Source organism: Narcine bancroftii, chromosome 4 (genome assembly GCF_036971445.1).
Source record: "Narcine bancroftii isolate sNarBan1 chromosome 4, sNarBan1.hap1, whole genome shotgun sequence".
In the NCBI taxonomy this organism is placed as follows: domain Eukaryota; kingdom Metazoa; phylum Chordata; class Chondrichthyes; order Torpediniformes; family Narcinidae; genus Narcine; species Narcine bancroftii.
Window position 1 is genome coordinate 249,801,393 of NC_091472.1, and position 21,521 is coordinate 249,822,913.

The following is a 21,521-nucleotide window of genomic DNA, read 5'->3' on the forward strand; positions in this document are numbered from 1 at the left end:
CTTTGCCCCGTGTAGAATAGCCGCAAAGTCCTGGATGTTCGGCACGAGGTAGCGATCTGGTGTTATGACCTCATTGAGCCGACGGTAGTCACCTCATGGTCTCCGATGCCCCCAGTGCCTTTGGGCACCATATGCAGGGGAGAAGCCCATGGGCTGTCTGACCACCATATGATGCTGAGCTCTTCTTGAATTCCTCTCACCAGCTGGAGCTTCTCTGGAAGGAGGTGTCTTGCTCGTGCATGGAGTGGCGGGCCTTGGGTCAGGATATGGTGCTGAGCTCCATGCCGGAGCATTACTGTGGTGAATTTGGGGGGTGAGCACTCCCAGGAACTCAGCCAGGACCTTGGCGTATTCATCTGTGGATCGCTACACGGAGTCCAGGTGGAGTGCTGGGAGCTTGGCATCTTTGAGGGGGAGAGTTTGTAAAATCTTGGCATGGACAAGTCTTCAACCCTTGAGGTCCACAAGCAGGATATGGGCGCGCAGGAAGTCTGCCCCGAAGAACGGCTATTCATCTTTGGCCAGCATGAACACCCACAAAAAAAGGCTGCCTCCAGATCGTGCTGTTGTTGGCTGCCCTCAGTGTGGGGCACAACTGCCTGTTCCTGGTGTCCTGTCCGAACAGGTGCAGGAGGCTGACCTCTGCTCCTGTGTCCACAAAGAAACGCTATTTGGACTGGCGATCCCAAATGTGGCCATTAGTGATGGCTGGCCCTGGTGTTTCCCTGCAACGTGCATGGTGGCCTGCACCGGCAGGCTCTGGAACCCCATTTCTGGTGGTGGAAGCACCACTGGTCGTTGGGATTGCTTCCTCTGTGGGGCTGCTGTTCCTTCAGTGGGTCTGCACAGTTCTGGCTGAGGGGTTGTAATGGAAGATTTAAACCGTGTTTCTTACTTTTGCAGCCTTTGCTTCTGCAAGGCTGAGAACCTGCTTGTTTTTTTAGAATCAACAGACATAAGCTAAATTCCACCGAGGGGCCAGAGATGCTGTTATCTGACGAAAGGACATCTGTGTACCAAGAATATTTAATCTTCCTGCTTGTTTTGGTCACAGACTATCAGAGGCCTAGCCTTGATGCAAAATAAACCATTGTATTCAAAGTGATAAGCTGAAAATGTTATTCGACAGAAGTCTAGGCATGCTAGCTTGCTCGCTTATCTTTCTTGCTGTGTTGAGAATAGGTGCTTGGGTAAGCAGTTTTTGAGTAATATAAGCCATGGTCCCGCTGCTGAAGTTTGAGACTCTCCAAGAGGTGGCAACATCTCTCAGCAAGAAAAAGAACTTCTAGAGTCCAGCCAACGTCCCGGTTGGGGGAGGTGGAGAAGCTGCTACCGGCGCCCTGACAACCTACTACAAGTGTGCAAGCCTCGCTTCGGCAGTTGGGACCAGTCCAGGCTTTGATAAGTATAGTTGGGAAGGGCTTGCATATTGTAGTTTGAAATCAGCTTTTGAATTTCTAATAAACATTTGTATAAACTGAACTGCTCTCGGTGTGTGTGTCTATTTTCTTTCGGTAGCTCAAACACTGTGACCAATCCAAAACGAACAAAATGAGAGGTATACGTTTACCTAAGACAGGGGTTTAGCGACGAGCCCCACGGATGCCGAGCACTCTCTTCTCTGTTTCCACGGAATGTCCGCTTGTGCTGTGACTTTCCGGGAGTCGCTGAGGTCAGCATCTGCCAGGAGCAGTTGAACGTCCTCAGGTAGTTGCTCCAGGAATGCCTGCTCGAACATGATGCATCTTGTTCATGAGGGCTGATGGGGGCCTGTCTCCTAGCCCATCAAGGTGGAGCAGGCATGCCCTTCTCTCATGCTGTGAGAGCCCAAAGGTCTCGATTAGCAAGTGCCTTGAAGGCAGTGTATGCGCCTTCCGATGGGGGCTCCTGGATGAAGTTGGCCACTTGGCTCGCTGTGTCCTGGTCCAGGGTGCTCACCACGTGATAGTACTGCTGTGATCTGCAGAAAGAAGATAGGCCACTATGTGATCTCCCCTCTGGAGTTAGTGGGGTTTCCCAAGGCCGAGGGGAGCTGTGGGCGAGCCATTAAGCGCCAGTGGGGTATCATGTCAGAGTTAAGTAATCAGGGCGCCTAGAAAGATAGGGAGATAGAATCCCTGCAGCCTCACTGTTGTGTACTATAAGAGGCTGTGCAGATTGCCCAAGGGCAAGTGACCAATTTAGAAATTAAAATCATGAGATAGCTTCCATGCTGATTGAAACGCAGCAGCTGCAAGCAGCTCACTGATTTGGCTGCAGCTTGACTCAGAAAAAGTCCAGAGCCATTGTCCAGCAGGGGGAGGGGATTGACATATGTTTGGGGGATGGGTATGTGTAGATGAATGGTGATAACCCAGAGGAAACTGAATTCCACCACACACTTCCTCCTCTCTGCATACCCAAGCCTTTAAAGTCCAACAAGTGACCATGCAGTCCCAGGTCTGCCACGAGGATACCTCACCAACCCTCCAAAATGGTGAGGTAGCCGAAAATGGTGGACCTCAGGTGGGCACGTAGATGTCTATCACTGGGAGATGATCGAATCCTGGGACTACTTTGTTAAAGGGATAACTGATACCACCAGAGGGCCAGGTGAACACTTAGCCATACTGCTGCCTCAGATGGGAGATAAGGAGGATCCCCATTCTCTTCTCTCTCATCAAAAAGTGAGCACCCTGGGTGGACTGTCTGACAACAGATGATTGCCAACACTTTGCAGGTGCCGCCAGAAGGGGCCAGAACAGATGATGGTGCTCTGGACCAGGCTCCCTGTCTTCCTAAAATGGGGCCAATGGAAAAGGGACACCGATTTTTGGGAGTGGGCACTTATTGAGGGCATCAATAAAGGCACCCGCTAGCACTACTTCCCAGGGAGCACGAAGGTAACTGGTGCCTCAGTGGGCTATTTAGTGACCACACAAGCCCCCCTTAGAGGGGTGAACATGTCCCTCATGGGATTGGCAACCAGAAAGGCATTCTGGGAAGCCATTACCCTCCTGGAGGGATTGGAATACACGGAGCGGAGAACCCCACTCAAGTTTTCAGGGTTGAGGCAAAGTTTGGTGACGTCACCCTGCCAGTGATTTACAGAGACATATGCTCTCTGGAGAGAGCACTGCAGGCAGAAGCCCTGTGGGGATGGAGCTTCCCATGCACTGTCCACTCTGACCTGGACCAGCCTCCCCTTTGGTCCTCCCCCACTGAAGGTATATTGGTAGTCCTTTGGTTCAAAGAAGACACAACAGAAACCTGTGCAATTTTGAGTTTTAAATGGAACAGGCATAGGGGCGATGCCACTCTCTCAGCAGAAGGGAGACCTTCATCCAGTGGCACAGACAACCATTACGGCTGGAGACCTCTCTTGCTGCAGTGAATGACCAGAACGTCCAAGTGTCTTGCATGCTCTTAGTGTTCCACAGTGCCTGCTGGACCTGCTTGACCCTTGGCCAGACTTCACACACTGGGATAGACAGACCTCTACCTCACTGAGGTTCAAAGACTCATTGGCTACCCGCACCTGTTTAGCCTGTCTGCCAAGATGGTTTACTGGGGTGTGGTCGCTGCATGTGCTACAGTTACTTGGAGCCACAGGTGATAGCTGAGCATCAGGTGGGGATCAAAGGTGGACAAGCTACCTGAAAAGGGCACAGCAGGCTCTCCCCACCAGTTGTGCAACCCCTCCATACACCCCAAGGTAGGTAGACCCTGACTAATCTGTCTTTTGAGCTCTCTCAGTCAACCCCCCCCCCCACACACCACAACAGGTTTACCCTTCAAAATGTTCTTCTCGATGTGAGGGTCTACAAAATGCTCATCTCAACAGACTGCTGCAACCCCATCACTGATTTCAGCTAGAATCATTCCAGCAACCAGTAAGAAATAGCTTTTGTCACCTATTATGCAAATAACTCTAAGATAGGTAAGAACTGTTGCCTTGGAAACCTAAACCTCAGCATTGGGCATTCGATTGCATCTACTGTGATTCACATTATGGGCGCAGACTTTGGTAATGGACCTTACTTTACACTTCTGTAGTTTGCCAAGGTTTCTAATGATATACTGAGCTTCTGCAAACTCCTGAGGCAGTAGAAGTGTTGATCTGCTTTCTTTACAATGGCATTCATGTGATAGGAGAAGAAAAAGGCCTCTGAGATAGTGACTCCCAGGAATATGAATTTGCTCACCCTCTCCACCTTTGAACCCTCCAATGATTGCTGGATTGTACATCTCTGTTTTACCTTTGCAAAAGTCTACAATCAGCTCCTTGGTCTTGGTGATATTGAGTGCAAGGTCGTTGTTTGTACATCATTTAGCCAAGTTTCTCCTATGATGTCCTCAAGTGGTCTGGATGCAGGATTGGCTGCCTAGGCTTTGAGTGGTGGATTCAGAGGAAGCAGCAGAACGATGCAGGAGGACACATCCCCAGCCGAAAAGTAGAAGCTTTTTGGGAGGGGGGGAGGGGGGGAGAGGAGAGTGGGGAGGGGGGGAGAGGAGAGTGGGGAGGGGGGGAGAGGAGAGTGGGGGGGGAGAGGAGAGTGGGGGGGGGAGAGGAGAGTGGGGGGGGGAGAGGAGAGTGGGGGGGGGAGAGGAGAGTGGGGGGGGAGAGGAGAGTGGGGGGGGAGAGGAGAGTGGGGGGGGGAGAGGAGAGTGGGGGGGGGAGAGGAGAGTGGGGGGGGGAGAGGAGAGTGGGGGGGGGAGAGGAGAGTGGGGGGGGAGAGGAGAGTGGGGGGGGAGAGGAGAGTGGGGGGGGGAGAGGAGAGTGGGGGGGGAGAGGAGAGTGGGGGGGGGAGAGGAGAGTGGGGGGGAGCGGAGAGTGGGGGGGGAGAGGAGAGGGGGGAGAGGAGAGTGGGGGGAGAGGAGAGTGGGGGGGGAGAGGAGAGTGGGGGGGGAGAGGAGAGTGGGGGGGGAGAGGAGAGTGGGGGGGAGAGGAGAGTGGGGGGGGAGAGGAGAGTGGGGGGGGAGAGGAGAGTGGGGGGGAGAGGAGAGTGGGGGGGGGAGAGGAGAGTGGGGGGGGAGAGGAGAGTGGGGGGGGAGAGGAGAGTGGGGGGGGAGAGGAGAGTGGGGGGGGAGAGGAGAGTGGGGGGGAGAGGAGAGTGGGGGGGGAGAGGAGAGTGGGGGGGGAGAGGAGAGTGGGGGGGAGAGGAGAGTGGGGGGGAGAGGAGAGTGGGGGGGAGAGGAGAGTGGGGGGGAGAGGAGAGTGGGGGGGGGAGAGGAGAGTGGGGGGGGAGAGGAGAGTGGGGGGGGGAGAGGAGAGTGGGGGGGAGAGGAGAGTGGGGAGGGGGGGAGAGGAGAGTGGGGAGGGGGGGGAGAGGAGAGTGGGGAGGGGGGGAGAGGAGAGTGGGGAGGGGGGGAGAGGAGAGTGGGGAGGGGGGGGAGAGGAGAGTGGGGGGGAGAGAGAGGAGAGTGGGGGGGGGAGAGGAGAGTGGGGGGGGGAGAGGAGAGTGGGGGGGGAGAGGAGAGTGGGGGGGAGAGGAGAGTGGGGGGGGAGAGGAGAGTGGGGGGGGAGAGGAGAGTGGGGGGGGAGAGGAGAGTGGGGGGGGAGAGGAGAGTGGGGGGGGAGAGGAGAGTGGGGGTGGGGGAGAGGAGAGTGGGGGGGGAGAGGAGAGTGGGGGGGGAGAGGAGAGTGGGGGGGGAGAGGAGAGTGGGGGTGGGGGAGAGGAGAGTGGGGGGGAGAGGAGAGTGGGGGGGGAGAGGAGAGTGGGGGGGGAGAGGAGAGTGGGGGGGAGAGGTGAGTGGGGGGGAGAGGAGAGTGGGGGGGAGAGGAGAGTGGGGGGGAGAGGAGAGTGGGGGGGAGAGGAGAGTGGGGGGGAGAGGAGAGTGGGGGGAGAGGAGAGTGGGGGGGAGAGGAGAGTGGGGGGGAGAGGAGAGTGGGGGGGGAGAGGAGAGTGGGAGAGGAGAGGAGAGTGGGGAGGGGGGGAAGAGGAGAGTGGGGAGGGGGGAAGAGGAGAGTGGGGAGGGGGGAAGAGGAGAGTGGGGAGGGGGGAAGAGGAGATTGGGGAGGGGCGGGAGAGGAGAGTGGGGAGGGGGGGAGAGGAGAGTGGGGAGGGGGGAGAGGAGAGTGGGGAGGGGGGGAGAGGAGAGTGGGGAGGGGGGGGAGAGGAGAGTGGGGAGGGGGGGGAAGAGGAGAGGGGGGGGAAGAGGAGAGGGGGGGGGAAGAGGAGAGGGGGGGGGGGAAGAGGAGAGGGGGGGGGAAAGAGGAGAGGGGGGGGGGAAGAGGAGAGGAGAAGAGACACTTTCCAGCGTGGGAAGCCAGAGCAGTAGACCAAGCTCCGGCTTGGGGCTCAGCTCCTGAAGGCCTCACACCAGGCTGTTAGGAACTGGCTTCTGGGGTCCAGGGAGTGGCGCAGGATTTGTGAAGGTGGCTTCCTAACGCTTTGAGGGTTCGCAACCAGAGGTCGATGAGATGCGAATTGGATGCCTTGAGCTGACGTTCATCGCTTCACAGGTCACTGCAGACGCAATGAAGGGACTTTTTTTTTTGCATCTCTTTCTATTCAACAATATCGCTTCTTTGGCTGCATTTACAGGCCATGCAAAGGAAAGTTTATTTTTTGCCTCCATAACAATAAATGGAATCGTGACTGAACACCTTGCAAAGAGCCATGGACATCCATCCAGCCACGAGGGGTCGTTGTCACGGGCGGGGAGAAGGAAAGGCGCCGAGCTCATCGCGGAGTGACGTTGCCAGCCGCGAGTGGAATCTCTGGGTCGAGTTTGGAAGGCGGTGCCGCCATGAGTTTCTGGGGCTTGAGCACTTCGCTCAGGTGGGTAGCTGGACACCGAAGGATGTTCATCGTTGGCCATACTGCAAAGGAGTCGTAGAGACCCCGTATCTTGCTTCAAGTTGGTTGCGGGCACACTTCGGGCATTATTAGCACAAGTACTGTTGCCTCTTACTTATGCTGTCATTTCAAGGTGAAGTCGGTGAGAAATTGGACATGACTTTTGTTAATGCTCACGTTATAAAACGTGTTTTAACATGCGAGCCATTGTGGTCAACGCCTGTTTTCTCCAGTACTCCATGATCAAAGAGTTGTCTGCTATTAATGTACAGCAGTAACCCCTTTTGTATAATTTCTATAGTACTCACAGTGCTTCCATTAGTTCCTTTTTCCCCATTAAAAATAACCTATTTTTCGATCCGAAGACGCTCACGCCAAGTACTCTCAAATTCCCACAAAGTGCCTTGCCTTCATTACACATGGGTTTTCGTAGCGAGGGAGAGTTCGTATTTCATGTTGTTAACGTAAAGGGTGAGTCCTGGAAATTTGAAGATCATCTCTGTATCAAGTCGACAGAGTCGCAAGATACTGGAGACGCTGGAATCTGCCGCAGGAAAGAAAAAAGCAAACTGCTGGAGGAACTCACGTTTCGGGCAAAGACTCTTTATCTGGATCTCTGTTCAAATCTCGACCTGAAAAGTCAAACTTCACAGTCCTCACCACCAAGCAAGCTACCACCCAAAAAGCAAAGAGTCTGGAGAAGATGCAAAGCACCTTGATGGATTCCTCCTCTCTGAGACGATCACAGAGGGGGAGGGGGGAACGTCTACCTCCCCCACCGCCCCCCCCCCCCCCCCCGCCATAGTTCCTCCAGCAGTTTATTTTTTCTTTGCTCAGTGTTTACCCAGCCAATGCAAGGAGCAAAACTACAGTGAAGGTACTGGAGATATTGTCTCTATTGCCACGCTATCAAATGGAAAGAAGTTCAGCCTTCCTGATGTAATATGTTTTTAAATAGTGGTGGGATTGTGGGAATTTTTCCTTCATTTTTAGAAGTTGATGATGGTCTTGTATTTGGGGAAAACCTAAATTTGTTGTCATTTACACCTGTGCTTCTTAGAACAGCTTGTGGCTGTGCCGATCAGGGAAATGGCACCTGTGCCCCTTGAATTTAAAATACTGGAGATGAGATCTGTTTAACACATTATGCCCAGGATAGTAATAGAATAAAAGAAAGGCAGTGGATCAATTAAAGTGAAGATTAAAATCACTGGTAAGAAGTCTTGGTACAGTGACCAAATGGGGGAAGAAATTTTTAAAGTAATTGAGTAGATGGAAGAAGATTAAGATTTTAATGGAGAGAAAAGAAATGTAGGGCAAGGTGAATTTGCTGACTGGGAAGAGAATTCCGCAACATGGGAGAAGGAAACAAGGTGAACTGCAGTGGTTTGGGATGGCAAAATGGTGGAAGTTGCAGGTAGATAGTCTTCAGTTAGGAGAAAGATGTTGGCAGCTATCCAGGTTTTCACCAAGGCCATATTAATGCCACCATCCAAAATAAGGGCATGGATGGCAAGGCTTTCATTGGCAATTGAACAGAAATTCTGGAGGGAGTTTTGGAAGGGGGAAGTGATAGCTGAGCATATTAGGGTAAGGGGGGAGGGGGTAGGCGAAAAATAGACGCGGTATGTTATATATTATTGTTGAAAGAGATTGCGTTGTTTGAATTTATACAAGTCTTTGAAAATCAAAAATAAAATATTGAAAAAAAAATGATAGCTGAGCATACAAGGTCAGCATTGGGTTGGAGAATTGGTCAGACAGAAAATTGACTGTCCTGTGCTAAGAGGTTGACAATTTGGTGGGATGTTAGGATGCATGTATTTGATGTTCAGAAAGCACTTCATGCAGAGATGTTATGCTTCATTCATTGTTTAATAAAGTACTAACTGGTTCTCCCAGTACACAATATATGTGAATGACAATGTCATTATACTCCGCGTGATGATGTCATACACACACAGGCGTATATATATATATAACACTCTTTCCTCCCACCACCCCCACAAAATAAATGCTTTGTGGGAATTATAGACAGGCAACACTATTACTAAATTACAATAACTATGTGGTGTCTGGGGACTAGTGGTGAGGATGAACTATAAAGTAAGTATGTAATATTAAACCGCCAAGTCACTGAACATAGTTCTTCAGTCGCTCAGAAAGACATTTTCCCCCTCCTGTGATCGTCTCAGAGAGGAGGAATCCATCAAGATGCTTTGCATCTTCTCCAGACTCTTTGCTTTTTGGGTGGTAGCTTGGCTGGTGGTGTGGACTGTGAAGTTGGTCTTTGGCAACCATATCCGGACATTGCATGGGACTGTTGTTGAGCAGGGCTGCTTGCTTGAATCATGGGTCTGCTTGGTTTAGACAGCCTCATTCCTCGAAGGTAATTCTGGAACATTCACAGTAGGATAGGCCCATGGAATTTCATCTGGAATAGTATAAGCCTATGGAATTTCATCTGGTATCTCATCAGGATCGTGAGCCTTGGGTGTGGCCATAAGATCATCCATCGCTCTGAAGTGATCGATGTGTTGTTTCCATATTTTAGTCCCCACCAGTATAGAATGAGAACAAGGACTTAGTTTTTTAAGGATAACTACTCTCACCCATGGTCTCCATTTGTACTGGGTGGGAGGGTGATGACAGGATGTGTTGAATACTGTTATTCCATAGGAATACCTTAAAAGCCTCTGATACAAACTGTGGACCATTATCAGAAGCCAGTTCAATCAGTAATCCATGCAATGCAAATATACTTAGCAATTTTTCAATGGTCTGGTCTGTTGTTTTCCTTGTGTACTACCACTGGCCATTTGGAGTGTGCATCGACCACAATGAGGGAGTTTTTCCCCCCATGAACGGATCAGTGAAATCAATCCTGTGCCAGGTTTGTGATGGCCATTTTCATGGATTTGCCTTGACAGGGTTGCGCATCTTGACAAGTGCCACATCTTACAGTTTGTTCAATGTCCAGGCCTATTCAGGACCACCAGACATGCATACATGCCAACACCTTCATTCGAACCATCTCTGAGTGGTTGAGGTAGAGTTCTGATGTCATAGCTATTTACCATTTTGTAGGAATAATTGTTCTGGTTCCCCACAATAAACAACGTACCTCAGTTGATATTTTATGGCATCTTGTTTTAGTTCTTTCGATATTGTTTTGGCCTCGGGCCATCCATTTGATATGAAGTAGAGGACCCTTGACAGAATAGCTACTTTTTGTACTTCTTTACTGATTATTTTCACTCTAATAGATAGAAGGTGAAGTTGTTCTTGATTGATAGCTGTAGCCTCCAGTGTCCACTTTATTATCTTGTCTTTTTGCTTAGTTTCTGCTAGGGGTAGGGAAGATAGCACATCAGCATGGTTGTTTTGTGTGCTGGTTTATGTTTTAGATCATAGTCTTATGCAGCGAGTGATATGCCATAAGCAAGGACCAGACTTATATCATTCTATAGGCTTTTATGAACAGAAGAAGCCACCTCTACTGACCAGTGGGATAAGTTGCACCATCTGCTATACTAGTAGGGTGGAGCCAATCTACAGTCATAACCAATAACAAGCAGTCAGCATAATACATTACATCACTACAGCGAGGAACCTCTGCTTCTCTCTTCAAAGGGATTTGTAAACAAAACAAGAGACAGTTAAAGCATGGAAGGCTACCAAAGACAGTAATAAAGGGACATAGATTCCTCAATACTTTTAGTTCATTAACACCATTGGAACCATGAAAAGGAAAAGATTGAGGCCATTCAGCCCTCTCAAGTTACCTATTACATTATCTAATATGAACATCAGGCTCTCTATCTCTTGAATTTATAGACATTAAAAAAATCATCCTCCAACAAGAAACTGCCAATTGTCAGCAATAATGGCAAAATCTTGTTTGATTTCAGCAGTTTATCAATTCATGTTGTTTTTAATTTCAGGGTAAGAGCATTTTCCAGATTACAGATTGTACAGAAACATTTGGTAAGGATGTATTATTTTTTCAATTTTTCTCTTGTGAAGCTGAAATTGCATGTTTGCAGAAACGGAGAATAATCCCTGATTTGAATGGGGGTGTCAACCGTAGTCAATGAAGAAGGAGTTGATAGTCATTCCTAGTGCCTACATAGTTGTCATTCCACATCTTGGACAGCAAATGCTAAAGAGTCCACTTGATTTTAACCAGACAGGAACAAATTACAAACATCCAAAGAACTATAACCATTTTAAGCACAGGAACAAATACAAAAATTGCTTTTTAAAAACTCGAGTCAAGCAGTGTCAGGAGAGAGAGAAAAAACAGCTAATATTTCAATTCCATTTATGGCTAGAGTACGTTGTGGAGATGGTAGCTAGGGCAATGGTATGCTCCAATTACAGGATGTGGGAAATCTGAGACAACACAAGTGTCCCTAATAACTGTAAAGAGTGCATCCAGCTGCAGCTCCTCACAGACCATGTTAGGGAACTGGAGCTGGATGAACTCTGGATCATTCAGGAGACAGAGGAGGTGATAGACAGAAGCTAAATGAGTTAGTCAGACGAAAAGGCAAGAGGCAGGTAACTGAGAGGGAAGGAAAATAGGTAATTAATGCAGGGCACCACTGTGGCCATTCCCCTCAATAATGTATACTGTTTTGGATACTGTTGGGGTGGGGGAACAGTCTACTAGGGAGAAGTTGTAGTGGTAAGGAATCTGGCACAGAATCTAGCCCTTGGACTCAGAAGAGAAGGGAGAGAAGAGGAGACCGATGGTGATTAGGGGATTCGTCAGTTAGGAGAGCAGATGGGATGTTCTGTAAACAAGATCAAGACTCCCGGATCGTATGTTGCCTCCCAGGTGCCAGGATCAGGGACATTTCAGATAGAGACCACAGCATTCTCGTGGAAGGATGAGTAGCCAGATGTTTTGGTTTACATTTGTACTAATGATATTGATGGAAAAGGGACAAGATCATGAAGACGGACTATGAAGAGTCGGGAAGGAAACTGAAAAGAAGAACCTCGAGGGTTGTCATCTCTGGATTGCTAACTAGTGAGAGCAGGATAGGAAGTCATGGCAGATAAATGTGTGGCTGAAGACTTGGTGCGAGAGCAGGTGCTCAAATTCATGGATCATTGGGATCACTTCTGGAGAAGGAATGATCTGAACTAAAAGGATGGGTTGCATCTGGACAGGTGGGCAGGTTTGCTTGAGTTGTTGGGAAAAGGTTAAACTAGTTTGGCAGGGGGTTGGGAACCAGAATGAGAGGGGAGTGAATAGGGCAGAAAATATGCAAGGAGATGCACTGTGTAGCATGATTGTGAGGAAGGGTACGTAGTGAATAGGGCAAAATCACGAGTGTAAGATTAAAGATTTAATTTGGAGTACTCTGGAAATAAAATTGAAAAGGGTGATGAATTCAGCACTGAAGGTCTTGTATATAAATGCCCACAGTACAAGAAATAAGGTTGATGGTCTTTTAGCGCAGCTGGAAGTTGGCAGGTATGACACTGTGGCCATCACTAAGTCGTGGCTGAAAGAAGTCCACAGCTGTGCACATGGATACACAGTGTATCGGAAGGACAGGAAAGTAAACACAGCGGGTGGGGTGTTTCTGGAGTGGAGAGAGGAGACATTAGATCAGAAGATGGAGAATCCCTGTGGGTAGAATTAGAAACTGTAAGGGTAAATTGACCCTGATGGGAGTGGTATACAGGGCTCCAAACAGTAGCCAAGATGTGGTGTGCAAACTACAGAGAGAGATGGAAGGCATGGGAAAAGGGCATGGGGGATTTTGATATGCAGGTTGATTGGGGAAAACCAGGTTGGTGCTGGACCCCAAATGAAGAAATTTATTGAATGCCTTCAGGATGGCTTCTTAGAACAGCTTGTGGCTGTGCCAATCAGGGAAATGGCAATTCTGGATCGTCTAATTGATAAGGGAGCTTTGTAGGCAGTGATCATAATATGATTGAATTTGCCCTGCAGTTTGTGAGGGTGAATCTAAAATCAGTACACCAGTGGAACAAAGGGAACCACTGAGGTATGAGAGAGGAACTGGCCAAAGTTGATTGGAAATGCACACTAGCAGGGAGGATGGCAGAACAGCAATGGCTAGAGTTTCTGCGAGAAGTAGGGAAGGTATATTCCACAAAATAAGAAATATTTGAATGTAAATAAAAATAACTGTGGCTGACAAAAGAAGTCAAAGCCAAAGTAAAAGCTAAAGGGCACCCACAAATTAGTGGGATGGTAGAGAAGCTTTTAAAAGTGTACAGAAGACCTAAGGAGGTCATTCGGAATGAAAGATTAACTTTGAAAGGAAGCTAGCAAATAATATTGAAAAGGATACTTAAAAACATTTTGTAAAGTATATGACACTTGAGAAATGGAACTTGGAGGTGTAAAGGGACTTGGGAGTTGTCGTGCAGGTTAACCAGGTAGTGAAGAAGGCAAATGCAATATTGTCATTTATCTCTTGAGGAACAGGATGTAAGTGACGGTGAGGTCTTGGAGTGCAGGGTACAGTTTTGGGCTGACATTCGAGAAGGTACAGAGGAAGATTCACAAGAATGATTTAAGGAATGAAAGGATTAGTATATGAGGAACGTTTGATGGGTCTTGGACTGTACTCCTTGGAGTTCAAAAGAATGAGGGAGACCTCTGAAGCATTTTGAAGTTGAAAGGTGTGGACAGTTGTTTCCCATGATAGGAAAAGAGGGCACAACTTCAGGAATTTCCTTAGCCAGAGAATGGTGAACATCTGGAATTTGCTACTATGGCTGACTGTGAAGATCAAGTTGTTGGGAGAAGGCATGGGAGTGGAGCTAAGTGGAACAATGGATCAGCTATGATGAAATGCAGAAATTGATAGGTATCTGAAGGATCAGAGCATCTAAGGTTATGGGGAGAAGGCATGGGAGTGGAGCTGAGTGGAACAATGGATCAGCTTATGATGAAATGGAGGAGTGCATGTGATAGGCTGAATTGCCTACACCTATGGTCTTTGCGACATTTTGGATTTTTGCACAGGAGTTAACCATGTGTCACTTTTCTTCTGCCTCTGTTCATAAATGGTCTTTAACCAGTTCTGTAGAGTAGAATACCATTTTTTTTGTGTCCCTTAAATAGCTGTAAATTTTCTGAAACGATTCACTTTAGAGATGCTAGGAAAGAATTGATTGTATTTGCATTATGCTGCACCAGGTGGGGCACTGCACAAATGTTATTCTATTCCAACTGGTTTATTTGTCTGGATCTTTTGGTGTTAACACTTTTTATGAATATAGTTCTGATAACATCAAAATACTTTCTGAAAATATGGACTTTGAAATGATAAATTGGGCCAGTGTTTCTTGTGTCACAGGTGGGTCAGTCAATGCACTTTACTTTGTTCAGTACTGGTACCAATATACTGCATTGTTTATACTTTGTGAACTGTGTTCCAGTCAGATTGTTTATTGGGTTACAACACGTACCTTTCCAGAACAGGTGTGGTCTTGCTGCCAACACTGAGAGCTATGTCAGTGGCTCATTAAAAATTAACCACAGTACAATCAGATCTGTCAATTTCTCCACACAATCAGTATTCTACTGATTAAGTTCATGAGGACATCAGATCTGGGGAACCTTTTGCTGTTCCAATATGCAGAGTTGAAATGCTTTTTAAACCTTTTTAATTTTTGAAAAGTGTCCACATAAGTAAAATATTGAAATAAATGAATTGGAGTACTTTGTAGCCTGACAACCAGCAGACCACTATGTTCGATTTACAATTTTTTTTAACATTATTGCTGCAATAGTACTACTGTTGAATCTTCCAGTCATTCTTGTTAACAGTTCAGAAGCTGATCGTTAAACTGAAATCAGTTACTCAATGTCTTTTTTAACATTTATGTTGTCTCTTTTTAAAAATACAAGATGCTTCAAATCTGATCGTATTCAGATTAATTTTTATAGAGCCATTTTCTCATTTGCCTCACTGCACATCCTTGCTATCAAGCCATAAATCATGGAATTGCACAAGACACTGCACCCGAGTTAATGAAAAGATGAAAAACTGTAATATGAACAAATGGGAACAGTAGGGGATACATATAGTCATTTGTACCATGTCTTTTTAAAAAATTTCTGTACTAAATCATCAATGGTTCCCTGGATAGTCTCTGTGCCATTCCATGTTTTTTTGTTTATGTATTAAAATACAAATTTTGGTTGAAATTGTCCAGGATTTTAGTGAAATTTCAATTGGAATACTGTGTGTAAATCAGTTTTGTATACCTAAAGACAGATTTGCTGGCTTTCGGTATAAATTCTCTGAATTCTTTAAGAGGGAGAGATTAAAATCAACTATCATTCACAGGAATTTAATGAATAGAGAAATGATTTTATTAAGACATGTAAATTTTGAGATGGATTGTTGGAAAATAGGCAGATGAGTGTCAATGATGTACCTCCCCCTTCATCCTGCTGGCTGATAACAGCATTTGACTGGGAAGGTGAGGGTCAAACCAGAATTGCCACGACAAGATCAGACTCTGGGCAGTTAGGCTGGGCACATGGTTGAAAGATGGTGGCAGACTTGGGTCAGAGGCTCTGCTTCCCAAATAAAATCATGGAAACAAACCTCAGACCAGACCTTGTGCTGTGGTCAACCTCACTCCATCTCGAGCTTAGAGTGCTCTGGGAGGAGGCCTGTGAGTGTAAGAAACTGAGATACGCTGAGCTTGCAGCCGATGTGCAGCAATGAAGCTGGAAGGCAAGGGTCCAACCGGTTGAAGTCGGCTACAGAGGATTTGTAGCCACAGTGACATCAAGGCTACTCCGGGAGTTGGGAGTATGAGGTAAGGTACACTGACTAGCTGTCAAAGGTTTCTCCAGAGTTGTTGAAATGGGTAGTCAGTGGTTCTGGATGAGGGGAAAAGGATTCCTCCTGGACCCCCAAGCGAGTGAACGGCATCTAGAGGGTGAGCCCGGAATACCAGGATTCACTGCTGAACCCTCTGGAGGTATCGTGGGTCTATCAGCGAAACATTGAGGAAGGAGGGTGCTCACTTGGTAACTCAGATGCCATAACTTGCTTGGCTAACCCGCAGAGAACTAGGTAGCAAGTCTCAGGAATGCTCAGATTTTTGGGCATTAATTGAATCAGTGATATGGGGATTTGAACACAAAGTTGGCTGATTCCATAAATGACCAGACTCGTGTTCTATTTCCCGTTCCCATGTCCCATCAGTAACATGCAAGACATGCAAAAAAAAAAATGGTTCAATGTGAATTGCACAGAACAGATATTGTTCAAGTAAACAAAAAATCTGCAGATGCTGGGGTTCTAGTGCAGTACACACAAGTGCTGGAGAAACTCTGCAGCATCCTTGGAAAGCAAAAGGCAGGTATTGTTCACGTAAATGAGAGCAAGCTGCTTTGGAACAGGCCAGATAATCTATCAATTGCCTCAATGTTTCTGAGCACAGAACAGCCACATCTTGCTTTCAACTTCTGAAAAGAAAATCAGATATAAATGCAGGGAAAGTTTTTCCTTGATTCTAAATTTGTGCAGCTGGAGCAGTTAATTTATTGGCTTGACTTTAGTGTTCAACTCTAACTTGTCACTTTGAAGGAAGCTGCCCAGATATATCAAGGGATGTCTGTAATATGGGCTTGCCTGTGCCAATATTGGTTATTGTCAGGTGTCAGTCCCAGAGTACAGCAAGCACAATATTGTGATATCCAGACACTTAGTACCATTCCTACAGGCTACATGTCAAGATGAAGAGAGCATACAATTTAAAAAATTTTATGAAGTATGAAAAATTGATTAGAAAATACATAACATTAAGCTGGATCTGAATAAGATATTAATTTTAATTTTTACATGTTTGAGAGATTATAATCTATATACACAACTTTCTTGTGGTCAGGGAGATTGCTCAATGTTGTGACTTGGTGCTTCACAAAAAAAAACTTCCTTATACCACGTAATAAAGTATAAAATCTCCACTTATCAGCAAGACGTATCTAAATCAGTCCATTTGCCTTCCTAAGTTACAATAGGAAAAGCTGCAAGATAATGCCAGTTGGAAACTTTAGAATTTCCAAATTAAATTAAGCAGACATAGAAACCCCCAAATGATGTATTGTGAAAACTCTTGAGTGTTTTGCCATCATTACAATTGCAAAATCTGATCATTTAATTCAGCTGTTAGTCAGATTCAGTCATTGCAATGGCTGTCTTGAAACTTTACCTGTGGTTAAATGTCCTATGTATCACTGGAGCCATTAAAGTCCTGTTAAATAGCTTGGTCCTTTAAACAATACATAAATCCGTTAGAGGTAAAACACAAAAGTCTGCTGACACTGTGATTGAAGTAAAAGCACAATGCTGGAGAAACTCAATGGTCTTTATCTTTGCTATAATAAAGGCTATACCTCATCCTCTCATCCCTTCCTACTAATCACCTCAGGACTTTTCCCTGCAGCTGCATTAAGTGCCACATTTGCATCCACATCTCCTCCCTCACAACCATTCGGGGCCCCAAACAGTTCTTTCAAGTGAAGCCACACTTCACTTGTCTATCCATGGGAGTTATTGACTACATCCGATGCTCCCTTGTGGCCTTCTCTACGTTGGAGAGACTGGGCGCAGACTAGGAGGTTGCTTTGCTGAGCACCTTCACTCTGTCTGTATCAGTGACCAAGATCTCCCAATAGCCAATCACTTAAATTTCGTGCCCCACTCCCATTCTGACATGTCTGTCCATGGCCTCATCTACTGTCCCACCAAGCCCATCCGTAAATTGATTTTGTGCCTGGCATTCTCCAACTGGATGCCATTAACATTAATTTCTCTGGTGTCTATGTCTGCTCTCCATTCACCCTCCCTTCCCTTTGTCTTCTTCCTTTCAGCTCTCCATTCACAGAACCACCCCTCCTCCCCTGCTTGCTGGTGTGCTTTCCCTTATCCACCTATTATCTCCTGCCTTTGGGACTGTGTTCCTCCCCCTGCTCCCCGCCACCACCCCCCCCCCCCCCACCATGTTTGGCGAAACTCAACAGATCAAACAGTGTACTTAATATTGCAGAGATAAATACGTCACCAACATTTTGGGCTGGAGCCAAAAAGTTATGTATATAGATTATAATCTCTCAAACATGTAAAAATACAAAATAAAATCTTATTCAGATCCATCATAATGTTATGTATTTTCTAATCAATTTTTAATACTTAATAAAATTTTAAAAATTAACTAGAAATTGTACGCTCTCTTCATCTTGTCATTTTTTCATACCTTGATACCTTCATACCTTTTGGCTCCAGCCCAAAATGTTGGTGATGTATTTATCTTTGCAATATTAAGTACACTTTGATCTGTTGAGTTTCTCCAGCATTGTGCTCCGTCATTCGTGTGGTATAGGTTGACAGTAGAATTTTGGCAAGGATGCTGGTTAAAATTTAAAGTTATCTTTGGTGGAGATTATTTGGTAATTCCCCTGTCAGTCTAAGGGTCGAGCAGTATCTCTGGAAAGTGGGGTGGGAATTGTGGACATTTTGGGTCAAGATCCTGCATGAAGACCTGACTCACTGACACTTCCTTGCTCCCTCACTGATGCTGCTCGACCTTCTCTGTTCCTCTAGTAGTTTGTTTTCTGCTCCCGATTTCAGCTTCTGCAGTTTCTTCTGTTTCCAGACTTCATGGCCACACGGTGGTGTGACGGAAATTGATTTTATACATTATTTACACATTACTGTCCTCCACTCGCTGCATTTTCCCGGCAAATCGCCCTACTTTTACTAGAAGATGCTGTGGTATATTTCCTCTAGCTTTAAATAAGCCACTTTGCTGTGTAAGTTGGCTCCAATTGCAGTTTAATAGATTGTTTGCACTGAGCCATACTTCCTGCCCCACCTCCAATTCGTTGACTTTCTGCTAGCAATAAATATTCCACTCTAAATTATAATCTGGAATCTATTTTAAGTGCATGGACTGGCTTTCAGGGTCTTGAATATATTTTTTCGTGCAAAAGAATCCCAAGACCTAAATCGGTTCTGAAGATTTTGTCCCTATGTCATCACTGGGTCTTAGAGTTCACAACTAATGCATCTGATGATGTTGTTGGCTCATGAAGGTTGGATTCTTTGTTGAAAAGAAATGGGTCTAATGGATTTACAGCAGAGCACGTTGTCAGCATGTCACAGGTGTGTCCTCTGCACAGTTCCTACACATTCTGTCAGTTTCTCAGAAACGTCATTAGCTCCTTTTCCACTGGTACCTCATCCCAGAAGTCAACGGGGAATTAACTGATTAAGAGTTCAGTGGAAAAGGAAAATGATCAGCACGCTGACGTCAAATCACGCTGAGGATTGATGGCCTCCATCCCTACTCATATCCCTGGTGTTAGCTGATGCCAGTATGCTGATTAAACCAGTGGAAAAAGGACAACTGACATCCATTTGAAGGTAGACTTTCTGATCCCTGGGGATGAATGTGTTCAGTGGAAAAGCAGTTAGTGTCCCAGATAAAGGTGGTCCAGTGGAAACAGAACAAACGGCTTCCTATCCTGAGACACTGCATGGCCAATTAACTGGATGCCAGTGGAAAAAGGGCTATTGAGACTGGCATCAAACTATTTTTGACATCACTCTCCCAGGATTGAACTGTATATAAACATCTCTTGACCAAACCTTGTTTAGTTATTTGCCTTTCAATTGCATTTAAAATCTTTTCTTGTGTGTCTCAGATGTCTACAAATGCTGGCATGGAAAAGGAAGTTCATTTAGTAAAATCTGGATGTGCTGGAGTAATCACACTAAATCGGCCAAAGGCCCTGAATGCTCTAAACCTCTCCATGATAAGGCAGATCTACCCCCAGCTCAAGGTTAGTGTTTTTGTTTTGGAAAATGTTGCAATGTGATCTGAAAATAAAGGATTTATATTATTAGGTTAGAAAATGACAGACTTAAGATATGCTGCGATGATTGGGAGTTCAATGAATTAGTGCTACAATCACTAGTTTGGTAATCTATTCATTTTACAAATGCATTGGATATATCTGTCTCTGCTCCAAGCTGAAACGGACAGTGGGAACAGACAGTAATAAAAATTGTTGATTTTTTTTTTCCCCTGCACACAATGCTGCCTTGAAACAGCTGTCTTGGATTATCATAACAACGGCTTTTCGAATGCTGTTGAAACAAATGTGCTTTTTCCAATTGTTTGAGCAATTGGGTTGAATGCCATTTTATTTGAACCAAGTTGCCTTAAAAGGGAAAACAAACAGGAACAATAATGCAAATTCTGTTTCTTTCTATATACAAATTGAGAGAAACCTTTAAATGAAGGTTTCTACCCCTCTGTTTATCTCTGTATGTAGGAACCCTGTATAGCCACCTTACTGAGATGTCTCAAGGGAATATCAACTGCTGACTGTAATTGTAAGGGTGTAGAATTTGTGCAACATGGTTCTTTGGCCTTTTTAAAAAAAAAATCACTACTTCCTCCTTTGTGACAGCGCTCACTGGCAGTATCCCAAGGCCCCATTTACACATGTAGTTCAGGATATTGGTGAGAGTGGTGGGGGTCAGTGAATGCATTGTAGCATTCAGCACTTTCACATTGTGTCCCTCTTGGCATGAGTCCCTGAAGGAGAGCTGGGGAAGAGATCTGCATTTCCTCAGCTTGAGTACAAGCGAGAGTTAAACTTCCTCTCCCACATGCAGCCTTCATTTTAAACCAATGCTCCAATTATGTTCTTCAAAGGAATGACTTAAAATCAGCATTAAGATTTTTCTTCTTTCTGTGTTTTGTAACATTCATGTTGAGAAAGTTCTGTGGCAAAATGAAAGGAAGAATTCTAATTTTAAAATATAAAAAAAAATGCTCCCTATTGGATTAGACCAGGGGTAGGCAAACTATGGGCCAGATCCAAATTTATCCAGCCTGGAACCCAAGCAGTATTGCCATGTGCACCCAGCCCACCTAGATGGATCCAAATTGATCTCCCCTTCCCCCTGTCCTGTGCCTCCGCCACCCTGCCAGCCCAACATTGAACTGCTGACACACTATCCGGCCCACAAATGGTAAAAGGTTGCCTGCTCTTGGATTAGATCTTAAATTCCCTGACTTTCAGAGATTAATTTGAATCCAAGAAGAAAATATCTATTATTTGGTCTTAAAAAGATGAGCTGATATTAAAAGATGAGGTGACATCATCATTTCCTTTGCCCCACACCCTCTTCCCCAACCTCCAGAACCGACCATTGCAGTTCTTTCTTGAGTCTGCCAAAGTGTGGCTGAAATTCTGCTGCTGGCACCTCATCTGCACCATATACCACTCTGCCAGGATTCCTGACTTTGCTGGCCCCTTGAAAATGTGTGTATTCGATTTGAAATTTTTATTCTTTGCCCTTTCAGGGCCTTCCGCCTGCCCCTTCGGCCTTCCGCCTGCCCCTTCGGCCTTCCGCCTGCCCCTTCGGCCTTCCGCCTGCCCCGCCGGCCTTCCGCCTGCCCCGCCGGCCTTCCGCCTGCCCCGCCGGCCTTCCGCCTGCCCCGCCGGCCTTCCGCCTGCCCCGCCGGCCTTCCGCCTGCCCCGCCGGCCTTCCGCCTGCCCCGCCGGCCTTCCGCCTGCCCCGCCGGCCTTCCGCCTGCCCCGCCGGCCTTCCGCCTGCCCCGCCGGCCTTCCGCCTGCCCCGCCGGCCTTCCGCCTGCCCCGCCGGCCTTCCGCCTGCCCCGCCGGCCTTCCGCCTGCCCCGCCGG

At 46.5% G+C, this 21,521-nt stretch overlaps 2 protein-coding genes across 8 annotated transcripts in view; one reads left to right on the forward strand and one right to left on the reverse strand.

Annotated features, from left to right (window-relative positions):
* Window positions 1-21,521, reverse strand: part of LOC138761838 (inositol polyphosphate 1-phosphatase-like) — a 146,627-nt gene that overhangs the window by 97,292 nt on the left and 27,814 nt on the right. For 2 of the 3 annotated variants that reach the window (XM_069934670.1, XM_069934667.1), the window contains exons 1-2: window positions 4,239-4,394; window positions 1,571-1,960 (exon numbers count right to left, since the gene is read on the reverse strand). The exons of the other annotated variant lie outside the window; for it this stretch is intronic. The gene's annotated coding sequence lies outside the window, so the exon portion shown is untranslated. Of the gene's footprint in view, window positions 1-1,570; window positions 1,961-4,238; window positions 4,395-21,521 lie in introns of those variants that run through there. 3 annotated transcript variants of the gene reach the window in all.
* Window positions 6,650-21,521, forward strand: part of hibch (3-hydroxyisobutyryl-CoA hydrolase) — a 135,161-nt gene continuing 120,289 nt past the window's right edge. For 4 of the 5 annotated variants that reach the window (XM_069934675.1, XM_069934677.1, XM_069934680.1 and 1 more), the window contains exons 1-3: window positions 6,650-6,764; window positions 10,727-10,769; window positions 19,507-19,644. In XM_069934675.1, the coding sequence (XP_069790776.1) occupies window positions 6,733-6,764; window positions 10,727-10,769; window positions 19,507-19,644 (213 nt within the window). In that variant the 5' untranslated portion in view covers window positions 6,650-6,732. The other variant, XM_069934678.1, reaches the window with a different exon arrangement.